Source organism: Daphnia pulex, chromosome 2 (genome assembly GCF_021134715.1).
Source record: "Daphnia pulex isolate KAP4 chromosome 2, ASM2113471v1".
NCBI classification, from domain to species: Eukaryota; Metazoa; Arthropoda; class Branchiopoda; order Diplostraca; family Daphniidae; genus Daphnia; species Daphnia pulex.
Window position 1 is genome coordinate 10,970,887 of NC_060018.1, and position 22,910 is coordinate 10,993,796.

Consider the following 22,910-nt stretch of genomic DNA (forward strand, 5'->3'; position numbering starts at 1 on the left):
TCATTTTGAAGGGATATCTTGCATCCATTAGTCTCGGTAAAACCCAAAAAATAAGGTGTTGTTTTTATTAATCAAACGCCAATCTCGCAAGGTGATCAACAAGGAATCTGAGAGAGACACGGAGTTAGACAAATAAATAAATCACGAGTATTAATGTTCGAGTTATAAAATCTGCAGTGGTAATAGTGTTTTATAACGTAAATTCTAATCCGGACGATATTTCAGATGTTTCAACTATAAATAATACAATAAGCTCTAAGTTTTATACTTCATTACATAATGTAAAACTGTTTCCGTCAGCTTGCTCGTGTATTTAATAAATTGCGTCGTGTATACTATGATTATAACCTAAACTCGAGTTTTTTTTTAAAGAATATTCCTCAGTTATAACTAATTGGATACCATTAACGAATTGGGTATAGCTTTTCCCGACAGAACTGAATAAAAGCCAATAAGTAGCCACCGAAAAGAATGAGGAATGGTAAGTAGAACTGCTCCAATATCATACGGCTGCTAAATGTCTTGCTCGACACGCCGTTACTGTTGTAATTCAACTGGCACAGTTTTTTGGGTGTCTTGTTATACCCGTTAAGTCCCACATCTATGAACCACATGGCCCTGAATCAACGATATAGAACAGGAATTAATTATACACTTTAAATAAACACCTGTTTATGAGTAATAATAAAGCAATTAAATAGAAAGTATTACTCTCGATTAATTTCCTCAATGTACGGACTGGACTTTGGGACTGCAAAAAACATGGGCTTCCACGAAGTTCTTTCGTACGCCATAGCTAACTGGCATTTTTTCGCGTTGTATTTATCCAAATACGAATTACCAACTCTCCATGGCTGATGACGAAAATTGCGAAAAGTAAATAAAAAAAAAATAATACAATAATTCTGTTGTGGAAAATTTATGTTTACTATTATCGAAACGTAGTTGTCCTTCTGTACAACAGGATTAACCATTTCCGGAAAGGTGAATTTCCTGCAATCCGATGAGCATTTCTTGATTTTTTCGTAGATGACTTTCATATACTCGAGATTTGTTTCCTGCAACATGAAGAATTTTCTAAATAAGTAATTTATGACAAAGCTACCGTAGTTAAACTGACCAGCAAGTCCATATCTTGGATGGATCCAGTTAGTATAGTCGCCTGGTAGGACGGGATGGCCGCCAAATCGTGAAATGAATTAACAACTGGTTTTTGGTATCTCACTGACATGTATGAAGTCAAAGTGGAATTGTATATGTTGACGAAGACAAAAGCCACGAAACACCAGACAGCAGCGAGAAGTTTCTGCTGTTTGAATTGGTTCGTTGGGAAGTTGCTACCTTCAACCAAAAAATATTTAGGCTAAGACAATTGAATTGTTATAATGGCAGACAATGCTGCACGGCCTGTCGATTCAATATGAACATGTAACCTTGGGAAAGGATGGTACCATACAAGTACCACCCAATACTTGCAGCCTTATTTTCTCCAACTCTAATACCCAATCTTTTTGAAAAGTAAGCCAGAACAGTGGAAACTGCAACGACCACAACTCCGGAAATAATCCATCCGATCCATATCTAGACATTCGTAAATGTTAATTTTTGAAAGATTAAAAATTTCGTAGAATTTATTACTCCTGTAGAGAAAACGTCGAATGCGCTAGTGAATGAAATTCTACCCTCGGGATATTTAATTAGAATGCCCGTATAGTCTCCTCCTACTCTACCGCAGAACTCTATAGCTTCGTACCGCTCCAGCGAAACGGCCACTGGGACTAAACCGAAATCAGCTTCCTGCGAAATGACAAAAGCGATAGCCACCAAGTAAGCTATGCAACATGAAAGATGGCTAAGTACGCCTTTGGTTAGAGCTCCGATTATTCCATTCCAGGATCCATTGATTTTGACTCCGTTGGTATTCTCAGCGGCAGGGAATATTTTATAACTGTAATAAACGTTTGAGTATCGATCGTTTTCGACAAATTTATCTCCCGAAAGAAATGTTATATACTCACGTGAACTTTAATTTCTTAGCCAAGTAAAGAAATTGAAGGTACAGTTGATCTGAATACCCAATGATGTGGCCGGAGGAATTCCGTAAAATGGAAATCACTGGTGGAAACTGAAATTACATCGAAACATTTTTGCTATGAGTCATACATCTTTACATCGCCTTATTATTATTTAATTTTGTCTTATTACGTGGCCGGTGACGATCCTGAGCTCCTTCCCTTGTAAACTGCTGCGAAATATCTTAGGCGGGATGTTGCCTTCTTCCGCTGGATTGAAACAATTAGTGATGACAAAAAATCTGAAATACAAACATAGTAATAGTAAACGAAAGCGCAAGAACGTTTTCTTGGTGGTCATCCTTCGCGATGATATTCCGAGAATACTGGTCACTTTATTCGTACACCTCACTTATATATAGTCTCAACACTGAGTTCCATTTCGTTGTATTCCGATTGTCATGACACTCGCTATATGCTGTAGTCTGTAGAGCTATTGACTGTAGCTCGTCATCACAAATTGTTTTTTCCATTAACTCAACAAACAGGTATGGGGCGCTATTGTGTTCATCGTCGTGCATGCTAACAGAGGTTATTGCTTTCCTCTCCATGTCGTCTCGAACAATTATGAATATAGATTGCTAATTTGAGTTAGTCAGGAAAAACGCGATTGGGTCTTGCTCTAGGTTTGCTGTGTTTATTTTCTCTCGCCAAACAATGTTTCTTTTGTTACTCGAAATGGTAGAAAGATAACGGTAAGCTCAAATTATTGGCACAATATAACCTTCAACCGCCGGCGGTTTCGTCTATCTACTGTTTATTTACTGATTCAGTTACACAAAGCGAATTCGATTATTTCAAAATTCAAATTCGAATCCAATTAAAATCGATTTAGCTGTCTGCTTTCAGCTTTTATTCCACTAGCCGATCGGCGATCGCCTTATATTTCATTAACGTAGTGGAAAGCTCAGCTCCGTGAGCGATGTTTATAAAATTTTAATTGTACTACCTCTGGCGAGACTCGAACTCGCAATCCCCGGCTTAGGAGGCCGGTGCCTTATCCATTAGGCCACAGAGGCTTGTTCAGGATTGTTCACCTAGTAAACTAATCAAGAATGCACCAAATAAATAATGTAAAGTATATAAAACTATCAAGTGTTAACTCCAAGAAATTTTGAAGATTACGACCGTAAAAAAAAATTTCATTGAAAAAGAAAATTTGTTTGAAAAGTGCGCTGTCACTATCGGTGACGCATATTCCGTGTCACTGGGGCTATACTGGATCATGCCAGCTTTGTAATTCTCTTTCCACAGGGAAATTTTCGACACAAAAGAAGATTGACGCAGTTACGAGGAAACGTCAGTCGAATAAGAAACAGCCAAGCTTGGAGGAATACAACTCCGTGTGCAACACAGGTACAAATTTGTGATTGAAATCGATTGAAATAGGCTCGACAGGATGTAAGAAGAAATTCTGGTACCGCATCCCAAACTCTACCGGGAAATCAAAATGACCTTAAACAGTTATTGTCTGGCTTAAGTTTATGGACGCAATTGTAATACGGCTTTGTCCAATCGTATTGCAGGTAATACGCAGGTAAATGAGATATAGCATTATTTTATTAAACACAAATATGAAATATAATAATTTTACTTCGAATTTCTACTCAAAAAGGACATATAAGCGGATAGCATTAAATAATCCATAGCACATCACGCATCACAATTTAGAAAAATCTTAAAGCTGAGCTGCTAAATCTGAGCTTTATTTTTACAGGTCCTAAATAGCAGATGAATTAAAAATATCCACTACAGTCACCACCACCCAACAAACAAGCCTCTTTGGAAACATCCGGTAATCGACAGAGACGGTCGTTCGTGTCGGAACATTCGGTTGTCTGGCCGCTGCAAGTCCAAAAACCTTTATACGTGCACCGACAAGCGTGATCGGGTGGGGCTGACTTTGTGACGGCGCAACCTCCCCCTGAAATCCGATAGAAATAAGTGCAGTCGCATTCGAAAAACGAATTTAATGCCAACAGCGAAGGGTCAAAGGATTTGGGCGTGAAAGCCAATCCGGGCGGAGGAATATTATCACGGCCGATCACTTCAACAGCCGCTCTGGGTCTGTTGGTCAAAATGAAATTAACACCAGCATTCACGTAACTTTTCATGGAAGACTTTTTATCAATGGTCCAAATTCCGATCGAAACGTAAGCCTTCGTGTCGAGACTGTACTGGATGGCTTTGTAGAAAGTGTTGGGCAAGCAAGACGTTATCCCGGTGGTGTACACGACGTTGTTGGTGCTCAATTGAAGAGAATTATCCCAGACTTTTTCCGCGTTATCTCCTTCGCTGTCGATTGTGTAGAAATAGCGATCGACGTATTCGGAATGTTGTGCTTCCTGTAAAGCCCCGCGCAGGTAATCAACTCGTGAAACGGTCGAGCAACCCAGAAGAATTTGACCGCGATAACCCCGTGAAATGACATTCTCGTTAATCATCCGCACTACGTTGGCTCCAGCTTGGGCGTAATTTCGGATGGATTTTTCCAGTTTGGCGTCGATGTAGATGAGTGCCAGATGAGAGGATGTTATCTCGGAGCTGCCCAGGAAGTCCGTCATTTCTGCGACACTGGTGGAGCCGGAACAGCCCTCGCCTAGTGATCTGCATCCGTGATCTTGAATCGATAAAAACTGAAGCAAACAAGTGCAGTCACAATGAGCCCCGTGGTGGAACTGGACGGGACGAGTGCCGTCAAACTTCAGATCCATTTCGATTCCGTTGGCGCCTTGTTCCAGAGCCCAGCGAATAGCGTTCGGTGTGTTGGTCATGTGAGCGATGACGGTAATCTGGGGCGATGCGCTAACGACACAGATGATTGCACAATAAATGATAGTAGACACCACAATTACCGAGAGCTTCATTTTACTGGAAATTTTGAGCGAAACAAAACAACACGTTTCTATAACACTATTGGATTGAAGATTCAAATTTCTTGGTGGATTTTAAGTTCTGTTATGGTAAATTGGAGAGAGACCAAGACTGGCACGTCAGTTCAGATAAGTGACTAAAAGACAAGTTTCGCATAAACAACTTTTAAACATCGAGGCCGCTGCAGGTCCCACTCTGTCCTCTCACCTTTCTTGATGATGACCTTCCCCAGCTGGCCAGCTGCTCTGTATGGTTGACAGTAGCCACATCCCTCTTGATTGTTCTTTCCCCTTTATATTATCAATCCCCAAGGAAATACCTTCTCTTACACCCCCCCCCCCCCTTTGCTACTTTTCGAGTTGCGAGGGTTAATCAAGTGGTATAGGATTTCACTTACCAAAAGAAAAGGCGGGAGTTTAAATGGGTTTTAAAAAAGATGTATTTAAAAAAAAATTGAACGCCTGTATTATTCCAATGTTATAGCTAGGATATTATTTTTCGCAAAGATCATTTAGAAGAAGTTGAGTGGCTTGCGATAAGGCTGAATAACCTGGGTGTGTGAAATCGTTGCAGTTAATATACGAATAATCTGGCTCTGAGTCGATATACATCCCATATTGCAAGCGCTCTCGAAAAAGACCGCAACCACGGATGTATTCCTCAACTAATGGATTACTTGAATCCCATATGATTCGCATATCTGGGTAACTCCTAAAAATAATCAATTTCAAGACGAATTTATACTTTTATATGCGTTTGGTCCTGCGATAAATTATATTACTCACTGCAGTTTAGACCGAACGGCTTCGTTGTACTGATGGATCTTATCCGAAAATATGTCCGTGTTCATAGCGCCAGTGCTTCCAAACTTTTCCACGACTGGGTATTGATTAAGCCAAATTACTTTGCTGACATTTGCCAACTGGCTGAGGAATGGAGCGAGTCGCTGTAATTGTTTTTGGTAAAATTTGAAATCGGCGCCTTGGGATTGCAGCATGTGCCACACAGAAACACCTTTTGATGAGAAATTTACAATATTATTTTTTAAAATTACTTTAATATTGTTTGCTTTAATCGAATGATCAGTGATTATTACTTTGATTCAGTTATAGAATTCACTACTAAATACTAAAATATCACCTAAAATAGTCAAGTTTGGTCGATCAGTTTCACTGTCAGTTGCCCACTGGCGTATCGTATCGATGACCGTGTCATTAATAAGAGGTCGCCATTGAAAGGATAATCGCAGTCTCAGTATTTCACTTGTAACTTCCATATTACCGTGGTAACCAAAAAATGGAAGTGGTCTCGGTACTGATTTATGATCGTAGTCTGGAATCAACTAATAATTAAATAATAAAACCATTTTTAATAACCAAGCATTAGCATTTCACCGCTTTTTTTATTTGTCCAAGACTTGTTTCACGAGAAAATATTATTGCATACTGTATTACCTTGATGAAGTTGAAAAATTGTTGTCGTATTCTAGAATCGCCTATAAATGCAAAATGCAAATTCTTTTGGGGTCTTTTGAATAAATTCTGATTATTAGATGAATTCCGGGCTGAGTAATGTCGCTCATAAAGCGAATCAATACAGCCAACAACTTGTTTAAAAGTATAACGAGTAAGCCGACACGATCCCAATTTGGAAATCATCATTCGACTGTTATCGTACGATCCATCAGCTTGTTTGGCAAAGTGGTATTCCCGATTGTCCAGTAAATTCCCAGAGCACAGCGGAGACTCTTTGCCTGACTTCTGAAAATGACGGTTTTGGCTACAAAGGATCACAATAATCACGGCCGATATCAATGAGAATACACCCAGCAGCAACACACTCCATTTTGGTGTGGTATTGAAACGCATCCGACTGAAGAAGCCCAGCAAACTGGGCATATTAAAATAGTATATGTGGTTCTGAGTAATTAAACTTATCACGGTTGTCTTCTAGATTCCTTTTCACTGATTTTGGAATACATGATGCGCAGTTTTAATTTTCTTTGCCGATTTATTACATCAAAAATACCCGGCGGATAGCCGATTGGCCTGCTGAAAGATGAACATTAACTGTTGATTTTAAAGTGGCACATAATTGGGGATCACGCTTGTATTATTCACACTCGATTTCACATATTTAGTACAAATCCTGAGTTCTGTGGCCACCCTCTCTACTAGATACGGTGACTTGTGTATTCGGCAGCTTCTACGCAACTGCAGCAGGATCTCTTTCTCTCGGAAGTTTCGATGGCCTTGGATAATTTATTTATGGTGTTTTACATCCAACTCTTTTGAAAAAGATATTCTGGACCCTTTTTGGGTGGGTAATAAAATCCAAACGTGAGAATACTGTTTGACATCCATCGACAAGCAAAAATAAAAACGGCCCAAAATATGTAAGAGGATTGAGGAACCTAAATCTACTATCTTCGGTTTAAAACGTCGTGATGTGTTTGCGCTGAATTTTCATGTATCCTAGGACGAATAGGGAAGCTATATAGGACTCTAGCTTTCTTCAGCACTTTTATAACCGTCTATTCCACGTTCGACTTTCAAGGGCAGCGAATTGTTTATAACTTTTACCTAGCAGGCAATTTGGTCATGATGGCCAACTATTATGCTAGCTTTCCGCCGCTTTCCGCTTTTTAAAAAATGTGTTTGTCACCGTAATAAACTTTCCAAACCAGTGGAATTATTAAATTTAAAAAATGTATCAGTGAATCACTATACTTGGTTAGATACGCACCATCAGAAAACTGATCAGAAAACTGATGAAAATTTGCTGACATTCAAGTCTCCGTTTCTTTCTGTACTAGACATTTGCACGGTACAGCAGCAGCGCTAATTTCCTGTAAGAAAGAAGAGACCTTCAATATACGTACCTGTGAGACGACGTCTGGATGAGTGGATGTTGCGGATGTGCCTAAAAGAAAATTAATAGAGGTTTTCTGGGTTTCCTGTTTCCGTGATTTTCACTTTTCCTCCGCATTACATGGGATTATAATAGCTGCCAATTATTGGTATGGTGATTCTGACGGGCTTGCTTAAGTTTCACTCTGGGACATAGTACTGAAGTTTGGAATCCTATAAGAAATTTCGAAAATAGTTTCAATAAACTTCCATGCTTAAATACTTCAATAACAATATATACCTGTAACTATTTGAAACTGGAGAAAAGCGTATCTTCGTCCGAATCTTCATCATCGATAGCCAAAATTGTTTCTTTGAGGCCTGGGATAAGATATAACTGCTGGATTACAGAGTTCATAAAACAAGTCACGCCTGCATTTTTTTAATTCCACGAAATAACAGGCCGCTCAACTTTCCACTGCTGGTACAAACTACATTCAAATTACAAAACAAAATTAATTTAAATTCAGCATGCGGATTTTTTTTTCTTTTCAGACATAGAAGACAGAGACATTTATCAAGTGAGATTTACCTTTAAGGCTTTAACATAGGGAAAAGGAAAAAAAAACTGCAAGCTATTTTGTTCCTCGCACCTCTAGACGAGTAACTCTAGAGCTTAACAAGCGATGAGAACATCTTTGCTGCAGATTTTTTTGTTTGAAGCGCAAATCCCAAAGTACAGACCGGCAGTATCGGTATCGCCACAACTGCTACTGCTACTTGTGCTACCAGTACTACTCTTGACGACTTCGTCTGCCGGGATTAAGTAGAGCTGATGCGACGCTGATATCGCTGCCGGTGCCAGTGCCACTATCAATCGACTGACCACCACCGTTTGACGAATAGGTGAAATTTTCGTCGGCGTCATTTTCGTTGGCGTTAACTGCAACTTGGAAGGAGTCATTTGGGTTTTCATCGCCATGCTTGAAGCTTCATCAACTTAGTATAAGGTAAATTTAGTTCATTAGGTGTACGATACGATCACAGAATCACACCTGATAAATAACTGCTTCGTATTTCCTTTCGACTTTCAAAGTTTCGTTATAAACTTACACTATACCATCTGCCAGATAGAAATTAATAAATTTGAACGTTACTGACGCACGCAACGATTATACTCGATACATAGCATTTTTTTTATTGCAATTCTGTTACCGCAGGTAGGAGATGAAAGTGGCAAAAAATCCGACATTTGCAGTACATGAATCAATAATACTCGAATCTGAATGCAATCGAGTGCTGAGTTCAATTCTATTCTTCTAATACCAAGTTTGCCCGTTGGCGCTTTCAGCTTCACGAATTAGTATCATACCTGAAAATTCAAGAAAATGCACTCTGCAAATCAAAAGTAACTTATTATATGACCATTCCTTACGTCTTTTATTTTCCAAGTATAACATGACAGACAGGCGAATCGAGGGATGCACAAAAGGGGGGAAAATGACAAGTGCGTCCACCATCAGGACAATACAGAAAAAAAAAGACGCGATTAATAACAAAAGCAGCACGACGCTAATGAGAAGACAAACAGAATGAAGATTCCAAGAAATTAAAGAAACTCTTCTATAAACAAAATGTACATGACGCAGTTTAGGACAAGGTTATCTCCTCACAGTGATTAACCGAAATTCTCGAAATGGTGTATGAAAAAGGGCAGCTTGCGGCCCTGATTCACTTCCTCGCAAGCGCTCATGATGGACTTGGTCAAGGGTCGCGGACCGCAGCTAAAGACGCCGATCTTGCTGACGTAACTGTGCTTCTTCTGAACGAACTTGAGGAAGGAGGTCATGTCCGGTCGACCAAAATGGTTGACCGCCTTCAGCCCGGTGAACATGCTGCGCTTGGAGATGCGCTGGAAGTGGTTCTCGCAAATGTAGAGCATCGTCGTGCGCAAATCGAATTTGTGGAAGAACTGAGTGATGAAGATGTGCATCTCCAGCACGTTGGTCACGTCCTTGCGCTCGACGTCTCTCAGGACGTCGATGAACCACTCAAAGTGGCGGTGCGACGGGCAAGTCCACAGGAAGTAGACCTTCTTGCAGGCGACGCCGGAGTAGCGGTTGGTTGACGTGCCAAAGACCAAATCGTTGAGGATGGAAGCGTAGGGCGTGACTCCGATACCTCCACCCACCATGACGGCGACTTCAAACTTGTACCAGTCCTGATTGCCGCCACCGAATGGACCGTCGAGTTGGATTTTAGGATCCATCTCTTTCGGGTTGAAGTTGCTAGGGTCGAAGTAATTGCGCAGCTTCCACGTCCAAGGTCCCTGCGCCTTGATGTGGCAGGATAAAAAGTTTTCGTGAGGAGCCGATGTGAGCGTGAACGAGTGGAACTCTTCAGGCTTGACTCCGGTGCACGAGAGACGGATCCACTGGCCGGAAAGATACTTGAAATTGGGTGGGCGGTAGAATTTCACCTTGAGGACGTCGGACGGCAGTAGGACCGTTTCGATTATGTCCAGGCCCATGAACTTGGTGCGCAAACTGATAATCTTGTCCAGGGTGTAGACGATGGCCGGTCCGATGAGGAAGACCCAGAAGGTGGGCGAGGCTGTCAGCCGGCCGAGTCCGTGCAAGACGGACAGGATGTAAAGGACAATGTACAAACTGTGAGTCATCCAGAAAAAGTTGTAGGCCTTTTTGCGAATGATGGGATGGGCAAAGACAAAGATGATGATCATAACCACAAAGAGGAGCACGCCCGTCAGTCCCGTTAAAGTCTGGAACAGCCAGTAGGTGATGGTGGGCTTGTAGTCGCTGGGCAAGTTGATTTCCTTGGAGAGACAGCGCAAATGTTCGATGGGTTGCGTCGAGACGTGGTAAAAGTTGACGACGTGACCGACCGTGTGCAACATCGAAAAGAAGAAGGCCGTCAAGGCGCAGATCTTGTGGAACTGAACGTGAGAATCTAGCGGAATGTATTGCTGCACCGAGAACTCTTTGAGTTTGGTCAACAAGTTGCGGGACATGGTCAACAACAAGAGGCTGTAGCAGAAGGAAAGGGCCGCGGCTGAGCCACGCGTGATGGCGATGCCGACGCCCATGATGTGACGCAGATCCGTGTGCTCGGACATGAACGAGTAGTGGATGAAACGGTCGACGAAAAGGGCGATCGTCACGACGTAGAAGACGAACAGGTAGAAAATGTTCTGGCGATTGGCCTCCAGGAAAGTGGTCAGCTCGTCCCACTTGCGCAGGATCGTGTTCCGGTGGCGCTCCTGGACGGCGTCGATGTGGAAGCTGGTCATACGGGCCACGTTAGTCGACGTGTCCAAAAAGTTCTGCTTGGCGCCTTTGCAGTCGAGTCCGATGGCGATTAAGTCACCGCGGTACTCGCGCATCATCAGCTTGAAATCATCGTAGGTCAAAGCGTCTTTGTGTTCCAGGCCGGCAGACTGGAACATGCCGTCAATCAATTCCGTCACCTGGTCGTTGTTCAAGCTGTTGTTGGTACGCGCAATCTCGACCAACGAGCGCAACATCTCAGAAAGTTCACCTGTTGGGTAAATAAAAAATCAATTCATCTCGAGGGCCAATCAAAAGTCTGACCAATTAAGCTAATGCGAACGTACCTTTGTCGATGACGCCATTGCGATCGTTGTCGCACATATCGAAAATGATGCGCAACTTGTCCTCAGTGTGGCCCTTGGAGAAGAGGACGACGGTGTCGAGGAACTCCTGGAACGAGATGCGACCATCGCCGTCCTTGTCGACAATGTTGAACATCATTTTCACGAAGACGTCGTCGCCCTTCATGCCCAGAGCGCTGGCGAATTCGCTGCGTGACAGAGACGTCCGCATGACCATGACGACGTCGCTCGTCACCTCCTCCATTTTGCGCTTCTCGCCCGGCTTGGGACCAAAAGTCAAAGCGTAAGCTTCGCGGAAGAAATGTTCCAGCCGCTTCTCTCGGCGCTCCCGCGTCTCCGCGTTTGACAGCATCTGCTCGCGGTAGGTGGGAACCTGTTCCAGGTGCTTCTTGTGGCTGGTCAGGAACGTCTCCAACTTGTGGAGGAAGCGCTTGCGCGACGCGTTTGAGTCGAATTCCAGGACGAGGTCGTAGTCGCGCGGCACGCGCACCAACAGCATCGGCTTCTTGCGGGCGTCTTGCGTGACTTCAATCGTCAGCAATTCGACGCCTTTGAAGTTGACCTTGCGCAGCTTTTCACCTTTGCGGTTCACCGTGTAAAACACCTCCTCGGGACCGAATTTCACCTTCACCAGTCGCTTATGGTTCAAATGCAGCCACTCCTTGACGACCATCTTGTCCACCGATTTGCCGTTGTTGTTTTCTTCGCGATGGGCCTTGAGCTTGCGACGCTTGGAATTCTGCAATTTCACGACGCCGTAGCCAGCGCCTGCGGCGATAATCGGCACGAAAGCCAAGAGGAGACAGCCGTAGATGTAGGGCACTTCGCTGCCCGCAAAGTAGTCGTAGCCGGCCAAGAAGTTGCAGGGGGTCAACAGCGAAGCGTTGAGCTGAGTCGGTTGCGGGCACGGGTCGCCTTCACGGAAGAAGAACACATTCCGCTGGATCTCCCCTTCGCTGATGTTCATCGTGCTGAGAATCACGTCGTAAAAGGTCGTTTGGCGGATCGCCTCGATTTCGCTGGCCGTAAACATGCCGTTGTCGCTGTTTTCGAACCAAAAGCGATCAGCGTCGCGGATTCGACCCAGCTGTTCCTTGATGACGGCCGTGAAAAGTGGACCAGGTCCGTTGGTTGACTCCAACATTCCTCCGATGTAGATGTCGACATTCCACAAATCATTTCCATAGAGCTCGGCCAGCTTTGGGAAGAGTTGAGGCTGCTGAACGGCTAGCGCCGGATTAATGTCAGTCCAGTTGGTGATGGGTCTCAAGTGGAAGCTGCGGCGGGCCGTGTTGTAGTCCGGCAGGCCGGTATCTCGACCGCGCATGATGTTGAGCACTCCTAGATCGCGACGGGAAAATTCCATGGGACCAAAGAGCTTGTTGCGTACGTCGGAGCAGAGTAAACTGTCCTCTCGTTCGGCCAGCTGCGAGGCCATGCCCAGGATGAATTCTTCGACGGAATTGTTGACCAAAATTTCGACAGCGTCCCACCAGGCCGAGCAAAGTCGAATGGCTGGCGTCTCGTTTGGTCCCAACCTGAAATTGCATTGACCGTCACGTCTGTAGAGGCCGGGAGGGATCATCGTGTGACCGAAGCGGAAGGCAGCGCTCTGGAACACATGGCTGATTCCAGGGTGTACATCGGCTTTGTAGCCTTCGTATTCGCCGAGAGATTCACCAATCAGGGCCGGTAAATATTCGTACACGACAATGTTCTACAGACATACAAAAATAAAAATATTACAACAAATGCTTTGAATGATGGTACCATCCATCAAGATTTAGACGTACTTGCAATGTTGCCACCACTACACGACGAGCCCTTTGGAAGACTTGCTCATCCGACCATTCCGGATGTTCTTGTTGAATTTTACCAGCGACCAAATTATGGAAGCGGAAAAAGAGAACGCCAATAGCAAGAATTGCTGGGTTTTGATTGGTCCGGGGATCTCCGAGTACTATATAAACATATCGTGAATAATTCATTCATTCAACATCTCCAATCCAATTACCGTCAATAATTTGTTTACTTACGAAGCATTTTTTCGGGACTAGTCATTCTCATGATGTGTGGAGCAGGAGCAGTGAAAATAGGTGCACGATCCTTGTTTCGTGGGGGCATTCCTTCCGAATCGCCCAATTTAAAAGTTCCGTTCGTGAATGACCGCATGGCGTTCACCCAGGCCTCACTTGTGCTGTAGATAAAACTGCCATCAATCCAGCTGGTCATCCGATTGATCTAAGGGACAAAAAGCCAATTTATGTAATTCGATTACTATTGCCTTCAATAACTTGACGATGGATCTCATGCGAATAGTTCTCGCACATAAAAAGAAATTGACTCAAGTGTGTCAGGGGCTATCCTAAATGAGATAATTTCCCTTGAAAAAATTATTCGAAAAACCCATAAACAAAAGTGAAGTGCAAGTCTTTCGTTTCGGTTGCTGATGTAAACTGTAAAGTAGCCCCAAAGGCTCTTGCCATCACCATTTTGAACTAGATACAATAAATCTGGATGGGATGGGATTTCCCAAATATGCATTTGATGGCTAACTTCCCTTGAGTATTTTTATTTGATTCTACTGGAGGTATTAGGAAATCACTGAAAAGAGTAAGCGATTATCTCTGGTATACCTGTTCCCGGGGGCTGTTTGGGCTTTGTCCTGTTTTGTGGTCGTACCAGGCACGGTGAAATGGCATGAATTTCTTTCCTGTGCATTCTGCGTCATACATCTCGTCACACTTTTCGATATCAATTTTGTGCATCTCAATTGGGCAACCCGACTCGCTGGCCATCAGGATCTCTGAAGATACCAGTTGTCCTGCAATAAAAAAATAAAATACAACGACATACATTAAGAAATTGATCGATGACCTAACACTATTGGGCAATCAAAAGTTGTCGCCAACAATCGAACGTAGACACAGGGAACCTCGATAGTGATCTAGCTAAAAGAGTCACTCATAGTTTCGTAAAAACCAAGTGCAATTTGCATATCAAGTCAAGTTAGATTGATGTCGATTGATTCATTTTAAAAATAGAAAAATAAAATGTCGTAATTTTTACAGCATTTAGCGATTTGGTAGGAAGCCTTAGATTTTGAAAGTTTTCACCCTTATCAAACCTTAGAAAATGTTTGCTAAAGTGCGTTTCTTTTCTGGACAAAACAGAGTAATAAACACGTACCGAAGAAAGCGAAAAGAGCGGTGCGATTCATGACAGAGCCGAGTCCATCGGGACCTTTCATGAAGAGTTCACTGAGTTTCCTTGCATTGGGCCGATTATCTCCTCCCATCATGTAGACACCGTCAGCGTAGGTAGCTGGGACTTTGCGCGTCAAGTGACTGTCTGCAATACAAATGGCAACAATTTGATTTAGTTCCAAAACATTTTTATTAATAATTTAAAAAAAAGTTATCTACACATTTAAGGCATTTAGATTTCAAAATTTTACTTTTAAGCTATTCGCTCAGGTGAAAACTGAAGTGAACAACAGCATAAGAATAGAATAGAAAAAAAAAATGCATTGGTAGCTATTAATTAAAAAAAAAAAATTCAGACCGTTAACTTACCGACTGATCCCCAATCTGGATGAGCCAAGTTGTTGTACCATCCATCGTATCGTGGTTTTTCGTAGGTGCCCTTAATCCGTTCTGTCAAAAGAAAAAAACAAAAACAAGAATTTAGTATTACATTAGAGGTTGCGAAAAAGGAGATAATGCCCACGGATTTCACCTACCGGTATTAACATTAAAGCACTCTCGTGTGTAATCTTATTAGCAATCTACCTGTATCGATTGCCCCAGATTAAAGCATACATTTATAAAAATATTGTGCAAAACCAGATTTTTTTTTAGAACGAGTACTCTACTCTACTTATTTTTCGAGATAAAATAATCGTTGAATTTAGTTTTTGACTCCTTAGCACAGATAAAGACCACTTCTTTATCACATCTTCTTTACCTATGTCCTTAGTGCCAAACTAAAATTCTTTACAATTGCCACACATGTCTCTTCGCTTTCACCCAAAAGAAAAAATGGAATTAAACCAACGAAAACTCACCTGCATGTGTCTGTCCAACAAATTGGGAGAAGGGAAGTAACATGAGTAATCCATAATCCAACCACATGATCGTGCCCTTTGTTACGATGCTGGTCGTGCATTGTCTAGGCCACTTATCGGTGCGAGGTGTTGATCTTCCGCGGTCTGCTGTACAATCCATGGCGTGAACGTGGGGGAAACTCGATCACTGCTTGACCGATTACTAGTACGACACGCTATCGCTAACTTTTCCTTCCTATGATTGGCTTTTCTACACAAATACACAAATAATGTTTACTCTTGAGCAGAAACGACAAATGAAAATTATTAATTTACCTTGTCAATGGTTGGTTGGTTAGTGGATTGGTGCCCTGCTGCTGACGATCAGTCACCTTGTCAATGTTGAGTCAGAATGTTTCGTAACCCCCACTCCCAAAAAAATATAACAAAACAGACAAGAAAACACTCAATCAGGGCAAGCTCGTAGAAACACTCACACTTGCAAACAATTATTTCATCTTTAGATCTTTTCTTGAAATGAAACAGCTGAGACCTGAGAGAGAAGACTATGACAGTCTTGACGGTATTGAATATCCAACAATGCAGTCTGAACTTAAGCTTCAACAAAACTACTAAACTAGCCGCCTCCAATGGCAGAAACGCCGAAAGATCTAAACTTGAGAAATGAGTAGGCCTACAAATTCGTCTGCTTGCGTTAATCCGTATTGTCATGGAAAAGAATAAAGGAGAAACAAATCATTCCAGTGTGGTCGACGCACTGAAGTTTAGTTCATGAGTTTCCGCTAGATGCCAATGAACGTTCTTAAAGAGCTTTTCATTTTCATTTTTTGGGGAAGGTGGTAACCCGAGGCCATCACCCACTCCCCAGCTCACCTGAGGGTCTAGGAGCGCGAAAATTGACTGTTGTCTACAGTGTGGATCGTGTTCAGTTGCGAACGGTTATCCGTTATCGTGGATAGAAACTCGAGTCTCGCGTGATGAGTTAGTTGTTGTTAAGCGATTGATTGAATGAACAAGATTTTTACTCAGATTCCAGTGATGATGATTACATTCCTACAGGTAATTGCTCCAAAGTGTATACCTAGGCTATATCACAATATCTTAGTTTACATTTTCCAGGTGACTGAGAGTGATGTTGAAGAATTATCCAATGAAGCTGAACAAATTTCAAGCAATGAAAGTGATGACTGTAGAACAAAGCTCTTCCAAAAAGAGAAAACGTCCCTTAAAAAAGAATAAATCAAATAAGTAGGCTATCTATAACTATAATTCATTCGTTATTTATGGTTTTATGTTGTGCCTTACATTGTCATTTTATTTGTTTTGTAGAACAACAGTTTCTGAAGAACCAGACAAAGGAGATAAATTTAAAAATACCAATAATGATGAAGATAAAAAACAAAGGATTGATTGTATGTGGGCTAGTTTCAAGGAGGGAACTGACACAAACTGACAAAAGAAGCAAAAAGAGACTGTTGCACCTATTGTAACCAAACCTACAAAATCTACAACCTGTAAAAATTTGCTGGAGAAGAAATTGAGTAATTTTTTTATACGTCTATATGCATTTCAAGTGACTGGGCTTTACCTGGATCACACACTTTTTGTGTAATCTAATTTCAATATTATTACATTTAGAATCCCAGAAGAAGTTAAGAAAACTGGACCTTTAAATTCCCAATAAATGAAAGGAAAAAACCTTCCTACTTAAAAATAAAATCCGGTGGCCTTTCTAGCATTACCAGTCAATTATCAAGTAAAAAAGCAAAGCTCAGTACATTGGAAAAATCAAAGCTGGATTGGGATCGATTTAAAACAGAAGAAGGGATTGCGGAAGATCTGAAATCTTTTAATCATAGGCAAAAAAATTTTGATTTTGGGAAGGCAAGCTTTTCTAGAACGGGCTGACGTAAAACAATTTGAAACTGAAACAAATTTTCGTGCGGGGCGGAAACCTCGTTAACCGTAAAATGCAAATCATCTCACTGAAATACAACAAATAAAAAAGAATTCAAATGGTTGTTTGTTTTTATTGTTTGTTTTTTTACAATCGCCTTCACTTACGTAATTATTCAATAAATTCTGGATAAAATGAAATTCTATAAAGAAAAACGAGCTTCGTCATTAGTTCCTAAAACTGTTTTTTTTTTTCATTACTTAGAAGGTAATTCGTATCTCCAAAGAAAGGGTTTCACATCCGTGTGTCTTAACCGAGGCGGACATGTAATTGGCACATGTTCAGACAGTTTTTTGGGGGAGGATTTGGACTGTTTAACAAAAGGCAAATGCGCTTTGTCAACAAGAATTATGAAATTCACAACATCGACAATTGCTAGCATCATTTTATACCCAACTTGAAGTGAGTTTCGTGGCCAGTTCAAGAGGCACTTAAGCTAAAACGACACTTTGATTTAGAAGTAGATTCTTGGGTAGTAGATGTCTCATCAGTTTCAATAGACTGCGCTAACCAACTACGACGACTCAAACTCGGTCAGAAGTGCTGTAGCCTCTTCCAATGTAACCTAATTTTTAAAAGGACAAAAAATCAGTAAAATATCACTTAAGAATTAACACAGCAATAAATTTTGTCTACCTGAGCAGATGTTCGTTGAAATATTCGTGTGTTGGAATCTCATTGCTTAGATCAGCGTGGGATGACCAATAGCTTTGCTTAATTTTTTGCTTCAACCAATTAACTAACCATAATTTAACCACTTGCATATGGTGATTGCAACAGGTAGTCTTTTGCAATTTGAAGGCGATTTGCAAGACTAACAGAACTAAAAAGGACTAACAGAAGAAAAAGAGAAAATGCGTACACTATTGGCGAAAAAACTGTTGAAATTAAGGACTACATGCTATTTGTTAATTTTTATTTTTACCTAAAACGCCTTCAACAGACTGGCCGTCCTTGTCAGTAAAACCATCAATAACGCACTGAAGTCGGTTAAACTGCAGACCATCCTCAAAAACCTAGAAGATTCATGAAAGGCAGAAGTACTTAAAAAAAAATAAGTCCTTGATAATAAATTAAGACGAAAAATGGTCATTAAGTACCAAAATTTCTTGGAGAAGCTGTGCCAAATTTCAATTCATGATCCCGAAACAACCGCGCACTGGTGCTACATAAACAATACACAGAGTTACTTAATTTTTCTTAAATCTAGTCATAGATCGCAGAGTCCGCGAGAAATCTAGCTGACCCCGGGCAATATACAACAGCATTCAGATTAATGATGATTCACTACTTATGTTATTTAAATGGCAACACGCAACGACTAAATCCTGGATGATTAGCACAATTTATCGTAAATAACATTCAATCTATGTTTTTCCTTTTTTTTCTGGCTGAAAGTAAAATACGGAACTTTGACCATACAGGCATACAGCACTGATGTTACTTCCGGGGGTGTAGGAAGCCTACCAGTATTGTCAGATGTTGTGATGCTGGAAGGGCATGCAAATCACAATGAAGGATCATTGTTGCCATCGTTGTATGGAGATCATGGAAATCCTTTGCTTGCGTTTGACTCCAACTTCTTTACAGTGCAAAGGTAGGGGAAGGTGCTGGCAAAGGCTTGGCAAGACTTTTTTGTCCGGTTGGTGTTGGCTTCGAATTATTTTCTCGGGGGGATAAAACTGGTGATGGAGGATTGAATCCAACTCTGTCCGCTCCCAACACAAACACTAGGAGCTTACGGAAAGCACCCAGTTGAAATAAATGTTGACACTTGTCAACTCCATTGAAAATAAATTTTTTAAAAACTAATTTTATAAATAAATAGATAATTAAATAAGTAAATACCATATTTGCATAAGCTGATAGGAGATACAAAAATTGCGAGCACGTTTTGCAATTATCAGGGACATCTTTATCCAGCATGCAACGATTCCATCAGTAATTTTATTAGACGCGATTGATTCTGGAATTCAAATAAAAAATCAATAGTTAAAAAAAAGGTAAAAAATAAAAAAACAAACAACGAAAGATAATATTACCATTTCTCCTTCACATATGACTAAAATACCGTAACTCGACAACGAATTTTCCAATATAATTGAAAACTGACAGCGTATGTTTTGAGAAGGACACTCCAGCAGAAAGGATCTAATATGCTTAGTTCCTTCTTCTCCTTAGGACCTTCTCCTTTCCGATTTAAAAAAATAATTTTAACCGGAATAAACTTTCCGAATCAGTGGATTTATTTAATAAAAAAATCACTGATGAAAATTTGCTGATCAAGTCTCCGTTTCTTTCTGTATTAAAAATTTGCAAGGTACAGCGCTATAATTTCGCGTTAGAAAGAAGAGACCTTCTGGATGTAAAGTAAATTAGTAGAGGTTTCCTGTTTCCGTGTTTTTCTCTTTTTTCTCCATATCACCTGGGATTATAATTTAATAGCTGCCAATTGGTAGCCTACTGTATGTGATTCTGACGGTCTTGCTAAAGTTTGAGATTCCATTTACCAAAGGAAAAGTCGATATAGCGCTCACAATCCGAATGTGAGTGCAAGATACATATGTAGGCTACTAAAATTGAATATGATCCTCAATTTTCAAATGTCACGGGGAGAATAATTTTCGAGCGTCGCAAAGGTCGTGTAAAAGAAGTTGAGTGGCTTGCGATAGGGCCGAGTAAGCCGGGTGTGTGTGGTCGTTGCAGTTAATGTACGAATAATCCGGATCCGTGAGCAGATACATCCCAAGTTGCACGCGCTGCCGAAAGAGAATGCATCCGCGGATGTATTCCTCAACCAACGAATTACTTGAATCCCATATGATTGGTAAATAACTCCTGAAAGAATAAGAAAGGCATTTTTAGTTACATCTATATAGATTTGTGTTTAATTCATTCCGCCATTGGACTCACTGCTGCAGTTCAGACCGAGCGTCTTCGTTGTAATGATTGATCTTTTCCGAAAAAATCGCCGTGTTCACAGCGCCATTATCGCCATACGTTTCCATGACTGGGTATTGATTAAGCCAAATAACCTTGCTGACATTCGCCAACTGACTGAGCAACGGAGCGAGTCGCTCTAATTGTTTTTGGAAAGGTTGATGTTCCCCGGGTGTTTGAATCATGTACCACAAAGCAATACCTGTTAATCGGACATATAATCTTATTTAAGATGTTGTTTACGTTGTCTGGTAATATTAAATTTTATTTGAATGGCGTCAGTTTATGACTGATGACACATTATACAAAAATTCATTTAGCTTAGGCTTAAAAAATTCACGACGACAAATTTCTACAGAGATGTTTATACCTAGAAAAATCAAGTTTGGTCGATCAGCTTGACTATCAGTTGCCCACTGGCGTATCGTATCGATAATCGTGTCATTAACGAGAGGTTGCCATTGAAAGGATAATCGCAATCTCAGTATTTCACTTGTAACTTCCATATTACCGTGATAAACAAATGGGAGGGGGCTCGGTTTTGATTTCCGATCGTAATCTGGAATAATCTAACAAATAAAAAAATTAGTCAAATTGATGGATTTTTTTTAATTAATAAATTTTTTTTATTTAGAATTTTGTTAAAAACTTTTTTACTGACTATATCGCATTTACCTTGAGAAAGTTTATAAATTGTTGACGCATCCTGGAATCACCTATAAATGCAAAGTGTAAATTTTTATATAATCTGTTGACGACATTAAGGTTATTAGAAGAGTTATTCTGGGCTAAGTAATGTCGCTCACTAAGCGCATTAAAACAGGAAACTACTCGTTCAAAAGTGTAACGTGTCAGCTGGCACGATCCCAATTTTGATATCATTCGACTGTTATCGTACGATCCATCTGAATCTTTTGCATAATGGTGTTCCCGGTTGTCTAGTAAATTCCCCAAGCAAAGCGGAAGTTCTTTTCCTGACTGTACATGATTTCGGGTGCAAATGGTCACAATAATCACGGCCAATACCAATTTGAATAAGACCAACAACATTAATACGTTGCACTTGGATGTGATGACGAAATCCTTCGGATTGAAATAGTACAGCAAGTTGGACATATTGAAATAGTGTATACGCTTCGGTGCAAGCGATTCGCGATTGTCTTCTAGGTTAAACATGTTACAATTACCGTGGTTTCTTTAAGAATAACAACGAAAAAATTAAAAGTCAGATAACTGATCAGCTGGTTGTATTGTTCACGTCCGTCTGTGGGTATCTAATTTTACGCAACGCCGTTTGCAGACTGTGCACCACGAAAAAATATCTAAGGTTTAAATTGTTTGATAAGTAATGCTATTTTCTGAAAGCAAACGTAAACTTTTCTAGCCGAAAGCGTTCTATTTTTACTCCTGTTGTGTTGAATGCGGAATTGGATTTCATACGGGTTGTGTGTTGTATACAACAAAACGCTCTTAATACGGAGACTCTGTGTAGCCGCAAGAGCCCTCGTCAACACAATTAATTTCATGCCTTGTCACTGTTCATGGCGGTTTGCATTGATCATCGAAACAAATATCCTTAACCATTTATGAGATCAATGGGTATATCCACTACACGTGGATACATTCACCCGCATTCACCGACATCAAGCATAAATAAATGTGGTCCAAAGCATTTCAGAAACTCAACTCAACAGCGCCGTAAGCTTCGGGACATGTCCGTTATTTCACGTTTGACTTTCAAGGACAAGCAACGAATTTTTATTGCTTTATAGCTAGACTCTGCTATCTGTTTTCACTTCGTTTCTGTTGCAGCTTTCGTTGCGCTGTCTGCATCTGACGCCGAAAACCTATCGCCGTTGGAAATAGCTGATTTTCCGGAAAAATTTGATAATTAAAATGCGTTTTTTCAGAAAAAAATTTCTTTTGCAAATTGTAGCTCTCGTTATTTATTATCGTATTTGATTGATAACCTAATTTAAATAACTTGTCGATCGACTTTAACTTTACACAATATACTTAGCGTATGTATACCATAAAGCCACGTTCAGACTACAGGGTTTTTGAGCGTTTTACCACGGTCTACCAGGAGAGGTAGACTAACGCCCTATCCCTCTGATCAGCCGGAATAATCAAGGGACCTAGAAGCTTCCTTAAAATGCCGCTTGGATCGTGGGCGTAGCTTGGTCACAACTCTTCAATGCTGCCATTGCCGCCAATTGCCGCTGGAGGCTTAGGGTGGAATTCCCCGAATACATAGAAGGAGGCAACATGGTCTCCACGTACGTACGGGCATGTCCGTACCAAAAACCGTCGCATTTCTAGCCTTCTCATTGGCTCACAGGCCTCAGATGGACAGTCCCTCAGCAGCCAGCATCGCATTGCAGTCGGCAATTGTTTTTTTGTTTTGTTTTCTTTCTCGGTTGTTAATGGCCGCCTTGTTGGAAATGGAACTCTTGTTGGCGGTGTCGACCGTTCAACTTCCAAGAATGAGATAAGAGAG

General features: G+C 41.1%; 4 protein-coding genes, 1 long non-coding RNA gene and 1 other non-coding gene across 8 annotated transcripts; 1 reads left to right on the plus strand and 5 right to left on the minus strand.

Annotated features, from left to right (window-relative positions):
• Positions 1–299: 299 nt before the first annotated feature.
• Positions 300–2,375, minus strand: LOC124188975 (glutamate receptor ionotropic, kainate glr-3-like). Its single transcript, XM_046581914.1, has 9 exons — positions 2,206–2,375; positions 2,019–2,125; positions 1,861–1,948; positions 1,639–1,797; positions 1,434–1,581; positions 1,121–1,341; positions 930–1,058; positions 712–854; positions 300–618 (listed from the first exon to the last, which is right to left on the minus strand). Exons 1-9 carry the CDS (start codon positions 2,371–2,373, stop codon positions 405–407), a joined length of 1,377 nt encoding a protein of 458 aa, XP_046437870.1. The 5' UTR covers positions 2,374–2,375; the 3' UTR covers positions 300–404.
• Positions 2,376–3,018: 643 nt separating this feature from the next.
• Positions 3,019–3,091, minus strand: Trnar-ccu. The gene has a single exon. It is a non-coding gene; the product is annotated as a tRNA-Arg (tRNA).
• Positions 3,092–5,367: 2,276 nt separating this feature from the next.
• On the minus strand, positions 5,368–7,218 carry LOC124188976 (N-acetylneuraminate 9-O-acetyltransferase-like). Its single transcript, XM_046581915.1, has 4 exons — positions 6,401–7,218; positions 6,087–6,288; positions 5,732–5,960; positions 5,368–5,657 (listed from the first exon to the last, which is right to left on the minus strand). Exons 1-4 carry the CDS (start codon positions 6,842–6,844, stop codon positions 5,438–5,440), a joined length of 1,095 nt encoding a protein of 364 aa, XP_046437871.1. The 5' UTR covers positions 6,845–7,218; the 3' UTR covers positions 5,368–5,437.
• Positions 7,219–9,211: 1,993 nt separating this feature from the next.
• Positions 9,212–16,267, minus strand: LOC124188977 (dual oxidase-like). 2 transcript variants are annotated; one of them, XM_046581916.1, is made up of 9 exons: positions 15,829–16,267; positions 15,514–15,763; positions 15,023–15,103; positions 14,637–14,798; positions 14,084–14,271; positions 13,484–13,688; positions 13,241–13,407; positions 11,430–13,164; positions 9,212–11,353 (listed from the first exon to the last, which is right to left on the minus strand). In XM_046581916.1, the coding sequence occupies exons 2-9, from the start codon at positions 15,671–15,673 to the stop codon at positions 9,474–9,476; spliced, it is 4,578 nt and encodes a 1,525-aa protein (XP_046437872.1). In that variant the 5' UTR covers positions 15,674–15,763; positions 15,829–16,267; the 3' UTR covers positions 9,212–9,473. The 2 variants fall into 2 exon arrangements, with proteins under 2 accessions (XP_046437872.1, XP_046437873.1); XM_046581917.1 differs by having other exon boundaries at positions 15,514–15,758; positions 15,829–16,155.
• Positions 16,252–17,534, plus strand: LOC124188979. Of its 2 annotated transcripts, none has more exons than XR_006872554.1 (4): positions 16,252–16,572; positions 16,619–16,761; positions 16,843–17,054; positions 17,152–17,534. It is a non-coding gene; the product is annotated as an uncharacterized LOC124188979 (long non-coding RNA). The 2 variants fall into 2 exon arrangements; XR_006872553.1 differs by having other exon boundaries at positions 16,633–16,761.
• A 2,233-nt stretch (positions 17,535–19,767) lies between these two features.
• Positions 19,768–22,016, minus strand: LOC124188980 (N-acetylneuraminate 9-O-acetyltransferase-like). Its single transcript, XM_046581918.1, has 4 exons — positions 21,086–22,016; positions 20,781–20,979; positions 20,384–20,612; positions 19,768–20,308 (listed from the first exon to the last, which is right to left on the minus strand). Exons 1-4 carry the CDS (start codon positions 21,584–21,586, stop codon positions 20,077–20,079), a joined length of 1,161 nt encoding a protein of 386 aa, XP_046437874.1. The 5' UTR covers positions 21,587–22,016; the 3' UTR covers positions 19,768–20,076.
• Positions 22,017–22,910: the final 894 nt, after the last annotated feature.